We start from the raw sequence: 13,365 nt of genomic DNA, 5'->3' as shown, positions 1-13,365 counted from the left end.
AGTTCTCGGGAAAGTGGTTCAAATTTCAGTTGTTTCTAAAAGTTGAGAGAAACTAGTTGACAGGGTTACTAAAACAGCTGTATGTGGTTGACAGGGTTACTAAAACAGCTGTATCTGGTTGACAGGGTTACTAAAACAGCTGTATGTGGTTGACAGGGTTACTAAAACAGCTGCATCTGGTTGACAGGGTTACTAAAACAGCTGTATCTGGTTGACAGGGTTACTAAAACAGCTGCATCTGGTTGACAGGGTTACTAAAACAGCTGTATGTGGTTGACAGGGTTACTAAAACAGCTGTATGTGGTTGACAGGGTTACTAAAACAGCTGTGTCTAGTTGACAGGGTGACTAAAACAGCTGTATCTAGTTGACAGGGTTACTAAAACAGCTGTATCTTGTTGACAGGGTTACTAAAACAGCTGCGTCTAATTGACAGGGTGACTAAAACAGCTGTATCTGGTTGACAGGGTGACTAAAACAGCTGTATCTGGTTGACAGGGTGACTAAAACAGCTGTGTCTAGTTGACAGGGTGACTAAAACAGCTGTATCTAGTTGACAGGGTTACTAAAACAGCTGCGTCTAGTTGACAGGGTTACTAAAACAGCTGTATCTTGTTGACAGGGTTACTAAAACAGCTGCGTCTAATTGACAGGGTTACTAAAACAGCTGTATCTGGTTGACAGGGTTACTAAAACAGCTGTATCTGGTTGACAGGGTTACTAAAACAGCTGTATCTGGTTGACAGGGTGACTAAAACAGCTGTATCTGGTTGACAGGGTGACTAAAACAGCTGTATCTGGTTGACAGGGTTACTAAAACAGCTGTATCTGGTTGACAGGGTTACTAAAACAGCTGCGTCTAGTTGACAGGGTTACTAAAACAGCTGCGTCTAGTTGACAGGGTTACTAAAACAGCTGCGTCTAGTTGACAGGGTTACTAAAACAGCGTATGTGGTTGACAGGGTTACTAAAACAGCTGCGTCTAGTTGACAGGGTTACTAAAACAGCTGTGTCTAGTTGACAGGGTTACTAAAACAGCTGTATCTGGTTGACAGGGTTACTAAAACAGCTGCGTCTAGTTGACAGGGTTACTAAAACAGCTGTATCTGGTTGACAGGGTTACTAAAACAGCTGCGTCTAGTTGACAGGGTTACTAAAACAGCTGTGTCTAGTTGACAGGGTTACTAAAACAGCTGTATCTGGTTGACAGGGTTACTAAAACAGCTGCGTCTAGTTGACAGGGTTACTAAAACAGCTGTGTCTAGTTGACAGGGTTACTAAAACAGCTGTATCTGGTTGACAGGGTTACTAAAACAGCTGCGTCTAGTTGACAGGGTTACTAAAACAGCTGTATCTGGTTGACAGGGTTACTAAAACAGCTGTGTCTAGTTGACAGGGTTACTAAAACAGCTGCGTCTAGTTGACAGGGTTACTAAAACAGCTGCGTCTAGTTGACAGGGTTACTAAAACAGCTGCGTCTAGTTGACAGGGTTACTAAAACAGCTGCGTCTAGTTGACAGGGTTACTAAAACAGCTGCGTCTAGTTGACAGGGTTACTAAAACAGCTGCGTCTAGTTGACAGGGTTACTAAAACAGCTGTATCTCTGGACTATATCTGTTCTAATAGCAGATACATACACTAAGTTTGTGTCTGACTTGTTGGGAAAGTAGTCAAAATAGGTGATTTGTGTCGGGGGGGGGAACAGCTGGAGACAGATGGAAAAAGACACAGAGAGCCAGAGTTGTCTGTCCTTAGTGGATTTATGATTCATCATTTCAACACCATAAGAACGGTCTGATTACACCAGACAGACAGAGGGATGGGAGACATTCACTCTGAACCACATCAACAGGCTAGAATAAAGACCAGATCCACTATCCCGAGTGCCAGTCTGTGCTGTCATGCCAACTCCTTGTCACTCTGTCATGTTTGGCTTGACAATGGGCAATGGAGTTGGCAAGAGCACAAACAGGATCTGGGATCAGGCTACAGTTCTCCCTCTTGTGTTATACTGTGTGTTAAAATACAAATCAAGTAATACTGTCTTGGTCATCATTAGTAGAGAGATTGAAGTACTTGATTTATAAAATTATTTTTCTAAAATAATCAACTTTGTGTTAATCAGTCTGTATATTAAGTCACTGCTCTCTGTCAATCACACCAAATTAAGAAGTGAGTTGATTGCATCCTTCAGTTCTGCTCGGGTTCCCCGCCCGACTAGAAGCGCAGGCGTTGCATTTGCATCAACCAATGGTTGCGCGCCACATCAAATCGACTGTGCAGTCCCCCATTTCAGATTGCTATAACATATGATGTGGTCAGCTGATATGTTAAACGCATATCCTGCCGACGTGAGATCTGGCACGCGTCAGCAATCTAGGTCGGGCAGGAACTCAACCCATCTGTGCAAGTGTCCTCCGGCTCTGATGTCACCACCAGCGCTGACCAATCCTGGCTCTTTGGAACTCATTAAAGCTACTGGACGTGAACATTATGGACATCTAAAAGATATCTCTACTAGTCAACTCTTATCCCGAGTTACAACCGGTGTGAAAAGAGCATCTAAAGCAGTGGTTCTCAACTGGTGGGTCGCTACCCAAAAGGTTTTGAGTGGGTCGCAACCCAAAAGGGTTTGAGTGGGTCGCAACCCAAAAGGTTTTGAGTGGGTCGCAGGTGTCAGTGAAAAGAAAAGTAAATAATTATTGGGACTAATACCAGGTAGAACGTGTGGAAAATATTATCATTAACCAACATTTAAATCCCTTATTCCCGAAAATGACTTTTCTTTCAATCACAGTATTTTCAATATAGAGCGATTAGCAGCGCTAATTAGCAGATTGTGTGGTCTCAAACAAGTGAGCTTGCCAACATTCTTCATCAAGATTATGAGCAATATGGAATTAATGACAAATGAAAAAGGTGGGAATGTTGTTCCCTTGTCTAATATAATTGCTACATTTACTGTCAAAATAGTATTAAAAAGAGTTTTCCAAATTGCATTTTGGCAACAACAAAAAAGAAAAATCACAATGTGAATATTGGATCGCGACAGAGAAACTGCTTCAATTTGGGTCCCGAGGGAAAAAAAACAGTTGAGAAGCACTGATCTAAAAGGTTGTGGTGAGAGATGCGTACAAATATACAACCAAACTGTCTCCCTGCATCCATAGCAACGTAGTTTCGGTTAGGGTCTCTCTACACAGGGGGCAGGTGGACTTGTTGCTAGAAGGTGGTCTTCTCTACACAGGGGGCAGGTGGACTTGTTGCTAGAAGAAGGTCTCTCTACACAGGGGGCAGGTGGACTTGTTGCTAGAAGAAGGTCTCTCTACACAGGGGGCAGGTGGACTTGTTGCTAGAAGAAGGTCTCTACACAGGGGGCAGGTGGACTTGTTGCTAGAAGAAGGTCTCTCTACACAGGGGGCAGGTGGACTTGTTGCTAGAAGGTGGTCTTCTCTACACAGGGGGCAGGTGGACTTGTTGCTAGAAGAAGGTCTCTACACAGGGGGCAGGTGGACTTGTTGCTAGAAGAAGGTCTCTCTACACAGGGGGCAGGTGGACTTGTTGCTAGAAGGTGGTCTTCTCTACACAGGGGGCAGGTGGACTTGTTGCTAGAAGAAGGTCTCTCTACACAGGGGGCAGGTGGACTTGTTGCTAGAAGTAAACCACTTGTACTGGAGAGGAGGGGAGAGATAAGAGACAGCGTGAGTAACATGACAATGAGTGTGAGTTTGTGTGTGATAACCTACAGTCGTGGTCAAAAGTTTTGAGAATGACACAAGTATTGGTCTTCACAAAGTTTGCTGCTTCAGTGTTTTTAGATATTTTTGTCAGATGTTACTATGGTATACTGAAGTATAATTACAAGCATTCCATAAGTGTCAAAGGCTTTTATTGACAATTACATTAAGTTTATGCAAAGAGTCAATATTTGCAGTGTTGACCCTTCTTTTTCAAGACCTCTGCAATCCGCCCTGGCATGCTGTCAATTAACTTCTGGGCCACATCCTGACTGATGGCAGCCCATTCTTGCATAATCAATGCTTGGAGTTTGTCAGAATTTGTGGGTTTTTGTTTGTCCAGCCGCCTCTTGAGGATTGACCACAAGTTCTCAATGGGATTAAGGTCTGGGGAGTTTCCTGGCCATGGACCCAAAATGTCGATGTTTTGTTCCCCGAGCCACTTAGTTATCACTTTTGCCTTATGGCAAGGTGCTCCATCATGCTGGAAAAGGCATTGTTCGTCACCAAACTGTTCCTGGATGGTTGGGAGAAGTTGCTCTCGGAGGATGTGTTGGTCCCATTCTTTATTCATGGCTGTGTTCTTAGGCAAAATTGTGAGTGAGCCCACTCCCTTGGCTGAGAAGCAACCCCACACATGAATGGTCTCAGGATGCTTTACTGTTGGCATGACACATGACTGATGGTAGCGTTCACCTTGTCTTCTCCAGACAAGTTTTTTTCCGGATGGCCCAAACAATCAGAAAGGGGATTCATCAGAGAAAATGACTTTACCCCAGTCCTCAGCAGTCCAATCCCTGTACCTTTTGCAGAATATCAGTCTGTCCCTGATGTTTTTCCTGGAGAGAAGTGGCTTCCTCGCTGCCCTTCTTGACACCAGGCCATCCTCCAAATGTCTTTGCCTCACTGTGCGTGCAGATGCACTCACACCTGCCTGCTGCCATTCCTGAGCAAGCTCTGCACTGGTGGTGCCCCGATCTCACAGCTGAATCAACTTTAGGAGACGGTCCTGGCGCTTGCTGGACTTTCTTGGGCGCCCTGAAGCCTTCTTCACAACAATTGAACCTCTCTCCTTGAAGTTCTTGATGATCCGATAAATGGTTGATTTCGGTGCAATCTTACTAGCAGCAATATTCTTGCCTGTGAAGCCCTTTTTGTGCAAAGCAATGATGACGGCACGTGTTTCCTTGCAGGTAACCATGGTTAACAGAGGAAGAACAATGATTTCAAGCACCACCCTCCTTTTAAAGCTTCCAGTCTGTTATTCTAACTCAATCAGCATGACAGAGTGATCTCCAGCCTTGTCCTCGTCAACACTCTCACCTGTGTTAACGAGAGAATCACTGACATGATGTCAGCTGGTCCTTTTGTGGCAGGGCTGAAATGCAGTGGACATGTTTTTTGGGGGGGGATTAAGTTCATTGTCATGATAAAGAGGGACTTTGCAATTAATTGCAATTCATCTGATCACTCTTCATAACAATCTGGAGAATATGCAAATTGCCATCATAAAAACTGAGGCAGCAGACTTTGTAAAAAAATAATATTTGTGTCATTCTCAAAACTTTTGACCACGAGCGTATATGCCTCTGAGTGTGTTCTCTTGTATTGCAGTTTGTGCACATGAGTGCTTGTGTGTTGTGTTGTGGTGTGGTGTGGTGTGGCGTGGCGTGCGTTTGCATGCGTGCGTGCGCTGTCCTGTGTAAATATCCGCCACTCACCAGACAGGCAGAGTGGAACTTCTTCTTGCAGGTGCGGCAGGCCTTCTTGGGCAGAGAGTAGTTGGATCCGTGGATAACAGAGAAACAGATCATACAGTCCTCTACTCCTTCAAACCGCTTATCCACGTTGGTCTTCCACAGCGTCAGGCCCTCCATTATACTGCCGTTCTATTATTATTATTACAGAGAGAGAGAGAGAGAGTGAGAACATGATAGTTAGCGCAACACTTAAAGCACAAGTGTGAGGTATGTATCAGGCACCGCTCTAACAGGTCAGGTGAGGTATGTATCAGGCACCGCTCTAACAGGCCAGGTGATAGGTGAGGTATGTATCAGGCACCGCTCTAACAGGCCAGGTGATAGGTGAGGTATGTATCAAGCACCACTCTAACAGGCCAGGTGATAGGTGAGGTATGTATCAGGCACCACTCTAACAGGCCAGGTGATAGGTGAGGTATGTATCAGGCACCGCTCTAACAGGCCAGGTGATAGGTGAGGTATGTATCAGGCACCGCTCTAACAGGCCAGGTGATAGGTGAGGTATGTATCAAGCACCACTCTAACAGGCCAGGTGATAGGTGAGGTATGTATCAGGCACCACTAACAGGCCAGGTGATAGGTGAGGTATGTATCAGGCACCACTCTAACAGGCCAGGTGATAGGTGAGGTATGTATCAGGCACCACTCTAACAGGCCAGGTGATAGGTGAGGTATGTATCAGGCACCACTCTAACAGGCCAGGTGATAGGTGAGGTATGTATCAGGCACCACTCTAACAGGCCAGGTGATAGGTGAGGTATGTATCAGGCACCACTAACAGGCCAGGTGATAGGTGAGGTATATATCAGGCACCACTCTAACAGGCCAGGTGATAGGTGAGGTATGTATCAGGCACCACTCTAACAGGCCAGGTTATAGGTGAGGTATGTATCAGGCACCACTCTAACAGGCCAGGTGATAGGTGAGGTATGTATCAGGCACCACTAACAGGCCAGGTGATAGGTGAGGTATGTATCAGGCACCACTCTAACAGGCCAGGTGATAGGTGAGGTATATATCAGGCACCACTCTAACAGGCCAGGTGATAGGTGAGGTATGTATCAGGCACCACTCTAACAGGCCAGGTTATAGGTGAGGTATGTATCAGGCACCACTCTAACAGGCCAGGTGATAGGTGAGGTATGTATCAGGCACCACTAACAGGCCAGGTGATAGGTGAGGTATGTATCAGGCACCACTCTAACAGGCCAGGTGATAGGTGAGGTATGCATCAAACATATGTATATATTACATTTACATAAGTATTCAGACCCTTTGCTATGAGACTCGACATTGAGCTCAGGTGCATCCTGTTTCCATTGATCATCCTTGAGATGTTTCTACAACTTTGATTGGAGTCCACCTGTGGTAAATTACATTGATTGGACATGATTTGGAAAGGCACACACCTGTCTATATAAGGTCCCACAGTTGACAGTGCATGTCAGAGCAAAAAACAAGCCATGAGGTCGAAGGACTTGTCCGTCGAGCTCTGAGACTGGACTGTGTCGAGGCACAGATCTGGGGAAGGGTACCAAAAAATGTCTGCAACATTGAAGGACACAGTGGCCTCCATCATTCTTAAATGGAAGAAGTTTGGAAGCACCAAGACTCTTCCTAGAGCTGGCCGCATGGCCAAACTGAGCAATTGGGGGAGAAGGGCCTTGGTCAGGGAGGTGACCTGATGGTCACTCTGACAGAGCTCTAGAGTTCCTCTGTGGAGATGGGAGAACCTTCCAGAAGGACAACCATCTCTGCAGCACTCCATCAATCAGGCCTTTATGGTAGAGTGGCCAGAGGGAAGCCACTCCTCAGTAAAAGGCACATGACAGCCCGCTTGGAGTTTGCCAAAAGGCAAACTCTTGTTTCTCAGACTATGAGAAACAAGAGTCTGTGGTCTGATGAAATCCAAGATTGAACTCTTTGGCCTGAATGCCAATTGTCACGTCTGGAAGAAACCTGGCACCATCCCTACGGCAAAGCATGGTGGTGGTAGCATCATTGCTGTGGGGAAGTTTTTCAGCGGCAGGGACTGGGAGAAGAGTCAGGATCGAGGGAAAGATGAACGGAGCAAAGTACAGAGAGATCCTTGATGAAAACCTGCTCCAGAGCGCTTAGGACCTCAGACTGGGGTGAAGGTTCACCTTTCAACAGGACAACAACCCTAAGCACACAGCCAAGACAACACAGGAGTGGCTTCGGAACAAGTCTCTGAATGTCCTTGAGTGGCCCAGCCAGAGCTCGGACTTGAACCCGATCGAACATCTCTGGAGAGACATGAAAATAGCTGTGCAGGGACGCTCTCCATCCAACCTGACAGAGCTTGAGAGGATCTGCAGAGAAGAATGGGAGAAACTCCCCAAATACAGGTGTGCCAAGCTTGTAGCATCATACCCAAGATGACTCGAGGCTGTAATCGCTACCAAAGGTGCTTCAACAAAGTACAGAGTAAAAGGTCTGAATACTTCTGTAAATGTGATATCCGTTTTTAGTTTTTTATAATTTTGCAAAATCATATTGTTACCTGGTGAGTGTGTGTGTGTGTGTTACCTGGTGAGTGTGTGTTACCTGGTGAGTGTGTGTTACCTGGTGTGTGTTACCTGGTGTGTGTGTGTGTGTGTGTGTGTGTGTGTGTGTGTGTGTTACCTGGTGAGTGTGTGTTACCTGGTGAGTGTGTGTGTGTTACCTGGTGTGTGTGTTACCTGGTGAGTGTGTGTTACCTGGTGAGTGTGTGTGTGTGTTACCTGGTGAGTGTGTGTTACCTGGTGAGTGTGTGTGTGTGTTACCTGGTGAGTGAGTGTTACCTGGTGTGTGTGTGTGTTACCTGGTGAGTGTGTGTTACCTGGTGAGTGTGTGTTACCTGGTGAGTGTGTGTTACCTGGTGAGTGTGTGTTACCTGGTGAGTGTGTGTGTGTGTTACCTGGTGAGTGTGTGTTACCTGGTGAGTGTGTGTTACCTGGTGAGTGTGTGTTACCTGGTGAGTGAGTGTTACCTGGTGTGTGTGTGTGTTACCTGGTGAGTGTGTGTTACCTGGTGAGTGTGTGTTACCTGGTGAGTGTGTGTTACCTGGTGAGTGTGTGTGTGTGTTACCTGGTGAGTGTGTGTTACCTGGTGAGTGTGTTACCTGGTGAGTGTGTGTTACCTGGTGAGTGTGTGTGTGTGTTACCTGGTGAGTGTGTGTTACCTGGTGAGTGTGTGTTACCTGGTGAGTGTGTGTGTGTGTTACCTGGTGAGTGTGTGTTACCTGGTGAGTGTGTGTGTGTGTTACCTGGTGAGTGTGTGTTACCTGGTGAGTGTTACCTGGTGAGTGTGTGTGTGTGTTACCTGGTGAGTGTGTGTGTGTGTGTGTTACCTGGTGAGTGTGTGTGTGTGTGTGTTACCTGGTGAGTGTGTGTGTGTGTTACCTGGTGAGTGTGTGTTACCTGGTGAGTGTGTGTTACCTGGTGAGTGTGTGTTACCTGGTGAGTGTGTGTTACCTGGTGAGTGTTACCTGGTGTGAGTGTTACCTGGTGTGTGTTACCTGGTGTGAGTGTTACCTGGTGTGTGTTACCTGGTGAGTGTTACCTGGTGTGTGTTACCTGGTGAGTGTGTGTTACCTGGTGAGTGTGTGTTACCTGGTGAGTGTGTGTTACCTGGTGAGTGTGTGTTACCTGGTGAGTGTGTGTTACCTGGTGAGTGTGTGTTACCTGGTGAGTGTTACCTGGTGAGTGTTACCTGGTGAGTGTGTGTTACCTGGTGAGTGTGTGTTACCTGGTGAGTGTGTGTTACCTGGTGAGTGTGTGTTACCTGGTGAGTGTGTGTTACCTGGTGAGTGTGTGTTACCTGGTGAGTGTTACCTGGTGAGTGTGTGTTACCTGGTGAGTGTTACCTGGTGAGTGTGTGTTACCTGGTGAGTGTGTGTTACCTGGTGAGTGTGTGTTACCTGGTGAGTGTGTGTTACCTGGTGAGTGTGTGTTACCTGGTGAGTGTTACCTGGTGTGTGTTACCTGGTGAGTGTTACCTGGTGTGTGTTACCTGGTGAGTGTGTGTTACCTGGTGAGTGTGTGTTACCTGGTGAGTGTGTGTTACCTGGTGAGTGAGGTATGTACTGAGCTGTAACATCCAGTTCCTCCATTGTTGTACAGCCACCCCCACCCTCCTTCCACTCTCTACTGTGATAGAGCCTAGAGGATAGTTCTGAGGCAGCTGGATCACCAGCTCTATGAAGATATCATCCACAGAGTAGGTAGCTATCACCTCCCGCGCTGCCGAACGGGCTTTCACCTAGGAGACAGAGAGAGACGGAGAAAGAGAGAGGTTAACTCCACTATGATGATATCATCCACAGAGTAGGTAGCTATCACCTCCCGTGCTGCCGAACGGGCTTTCACCTAGGAGACAGAGAGAGACAGAGAAAGAGAGAGAAAGAGAGAGAGAGAGAGAGAGAGAGAGAGGTTAACTCCACTATGATGATATCATCCACAGAGTAGGTAGCTATCACCTCCCGTGCTGCCGAACGGGCTTTCACCTAGGAGACAGAGAGAGACGGAGAGAGAGAGAGAGAGAGAGAGGTTAACTCCACTATGATGATATCATCCACAGAGTAGGTAGCTATCACCTCCCGTGCTGCCGAACGGGCTTTCACCTAGGAGACAGAGAGAGACGGAGAGAGAGAGAGAGAGAGAGAGGTTAACTCCACTTTGATGATATCATCCACAGAGTAGGTAGCTATCACCTCCCATGCTGACGAACGGGCTTTCACCTAGGAGACAGAGAGAGACGGAGAGAGAGAGAGAGAGGTTAACTCCACTTTGATGATATCATCCACAGAGTAGGTAGCTATCACCTCCCATGCTGACGAACGGGCTTTCACCTAGGAGACAGAGAGAGATGGAGAAAGAGAGAGAGAGGTTAACTCCACTTTGATGATATCATCCACAGAGTAGGTAGCTATCACCTCCCATGCTGACGAACGGGCTTTCACCTAGGAGACAGAGAGAGACGGAGAGAGAGAGAGAGAGAGAGAGAGAGAGGGGTTAACTCCACTATGATGATATCATCCACAGAGTAGGTAGCTATCACCTCCCGCGCTGCCTAACGGCCTTTCACCTGGAGAGAGACACAAGGGACTGTGAGTCAGACCAACAGGACCCTGAACAGCTTCGACCCCTAGCCATAAGACTGCTAAATAGTTAGTTTGTATCTATTTGGTGAACTATTTAACTATCTGCATTGACCCTTTTTGCATTTATTTCTACTCGTCATATACGCTGCTGCTACTGTTTATTATCTATCCTGTTGCCTAGTCACTCTGTGGCATTGTGTTGTGTGACAAAACTGCACATTTTAGAGTGGCCTTTTATTGTCCCCAGCACAAGGTGCACCTGCGTAATGATCATGCCGTTTAATCAGCTTCTTGATATGACACACCTGTCAGGTGAATGGATTATCTTGGAAAAGGAGAAATGCTCACTAAGAGGGATGTTAACACATTTGTGCAAAAAAAATTCAGCTCATGAAACTTTGGGACCAACACTTTGCATGTTGCGTGTATATTTTTGTTCAGTATAAAAAAGCTGTATCTGGTTGACAGGGTTACTAAAACAGCTGTATGTGGTTGACAGGGTTACTAAAACAGCTGTATGTGGTTGACAGGGTTACTAAAACAGCTGTGTGTGTTTGACAGGGTTACTAAAACAGCTGTATCTGGTTGACAGGGTTACTGAAACAGCTGTATGTGTTTGACAGGGTTACTAAAACAGCTGTATGTGTTTGACAGGGTTACTAAAACAGCTGTATGTGTTTGACAGGGTTACTAAAACAGCTGTATCTGGTTGACAGGGTTACTAAAACAGCTGTATCTGGTTGACTGGGTTACTAAAACAGCTGTATGTGGTTGACAGGGTTACTAAAACAGCTGTATCTGGTTGACAGGGTTACTGAAACAGCTGTATGTGTTTGACAGGGTTACTAAAACAGCTGTATGTGTTTGACAGGGTTACTAAAACAGCTGTATGTGTTTGACAGGGTTACTAAAACAGCTGTATCTGGTTGACAGGGTTACTAAAACAGCTGTATCTGGTTGACTGGGTTACTAAAACAGCTGTATGTGTTTGACAGGGTTACTAAAACAGCTGTATCTGGTTGACAGGGTTACTAAAACAGCTGTATCTGGTTGAGGGTTACTGAAACAGCTGTATGTGGTTGACAGGGTTACTAAAACAGCTGTATGTGTTTGACAGGGTTACTGAAACAGCTGTATGTGGTTGACAGCGTTACTAAAACAGCTGTATCTGGTTGACAGGGTTACTAAAACAGCTGTATCTGGTTGACAGGGTTACTAAAACAGCTGTATCTGGTTGACAGGGTTACTAAAAACAGCTGTATCTGGAACTTGGATAAAATACCTCCGTGTGGTTCCTCCTTCTGAAAAGACCCAATCTGTGGCACAACCTCTTCCAGGTCCTAATACTTACAATAATAATGTATTTGTATGTGCTAAAAGAGCAAGGATTTCCTTGTCACTAAAGCCAAATTCTAAAATATAGTTTGACCAGGCCATCTACCTCAGGCATTTCAACGGTGGTGGACACAGCAACAGGGAGACATGCAATTAATGACCAAATCCCCTACTTTAATCTTGAACTATAACTGCGAATTTATTATCCAAATGTAGACGTTATTCTTGAAATATTGGCACTTCATTCACACCTGTTTTATGTTTATTTTTTTTCCAGATATTGGCACATTTTTAGTACCATTTATTTATCTTCCATTGGCCCTTATACTCTTCTGTACTTATCACATGTAAAATATATAAAATAATCAAATAAGATGATTTTAAACTAAAAATAGAATAATTCCATCAATTTAGTGAATGCCGTTGGTGTTTAACGAGGGTATCAGCATATTTTGTTACACACATATATATTTTACAATGTCAATATGTCTTTGTTGTAAATGTTCTGTGGCCAAACTGGTGTCAGTTGTGAAGGCAAGAGTTAGAAGAGTTTCAGAGATACTTGAAATTAATGCCATTGTGGATAAGATGCTTTTTTCATTCATTTATATTTTCTCCTAAACCATATGGTCTATCCCCAGGGTTCTTCAATTCCGGTCCTGGAGGGCCGAAACATCTCTGTTTTTCATCCTCTCCTTCTAATCAGGGGCTAATTCAGAACCTGGGACACCAGGTTAGTGCAATTAACTACCAGGTAGAAATAAAAAACAGAAGTGTTTCGACCCTCCAGGACCGGAATTGAAGAACCCTGGTCTATCCACTAGCTCGATCTCCAATGCATTTGTAGTCGATCACCAAACATTCCTGTAAAAAAACAGCAACGATAAAAGCATTGTGTTCCTATATCTTTCTTTCGTTTAGCGCTGTTGGCGGTAGGTGCACTTGATTCAGCAGCCCTGGCGCCGGGAAGGAAAAGTGTTCCCATTTTGAACCATTTCATGTGTCTGAAGGTAGAACTCAGCATACCCCGGCAGGCCCAGAGAGCAAATCAAGTGCACCTATAGTCCTACCGCTGGCTGCTCAGACCACCGTGACTGCACAGTTTCCTCGGACCATAGGTAGGGCCTGGGCGATATGGCCAAAATATCATATCACAGTATTTTTCAAATTGACTGTATTTGATGTTTTTGAATAATACAAGTTCTACATTTGCTTTATGAGCAGTGTGTGACCCTATAGTGGCAACATACATTCTAAGTGATTGAATTTAATGTGTCTTTCTCCATTCTGATTTGTTTTATACTGTTCAACTAAACTTCAACCAAAAATACATTTATGTATTTCCTGCACTAATTTGAGAATTTCCACACTGCCACGTAGGGCTGTACGATATGGGCAAAAAAAATCGAGGCCTTATTTTTAACCAAAC

At 45.3% G+C, this 13,365-nt stretch overlaps 1 protein-coding gene across 1 annotated transcript in view; it reads right to left on the bottom strand.

The window, feature by feature from the left end:
* Nucleotides 1–1,741: 1,741 nt before the first annotated feature.
* The window catches only part of LOC311118657 (E3 ubiquitin-protein ligase listerin-like), a gene marked incomplete at its 5' end in the record, with an annotated part of 37,663 nt that continues 26,039 nt past the window's right edge, over nt 1,742–13,365 (bottom strand). The window contains 3 exons of the mRNA XM_084193444.1: nt 1,742–3,671; nt 5,459–5,626; nt 9,566–9,760. Coding sequence (XP_084049570.1) covers nt 3,609–3,671; nt 5,459–5,626; nt 9,566–9,760 — 426 coding nt within the window. The remainder of the gene's footprint in view (nt 3,672–5,458; nt 5,627–9,565; nt 9,761–13,365) is intronic.

The sequence above is a fragment of the Coregonus lavaretus genome (genome assembly GCF_964263955.1).
Source record: "Coregonus lavaretus genome assembly, contig: HAP1_SCAFFOLD_1393, whole genome shotgun sequence".
Lineage (NCBI taxonomy): Eukaryota > Metazoa > Chordata > Actinopteri > Salmoniformes > Salmonidae > Coregonus > Coregonus lavaretus.
Note: the sequence above shows the minus strand (reverse complement) of the source record. Positions and strands in the feature narration are given on the sequence as shown.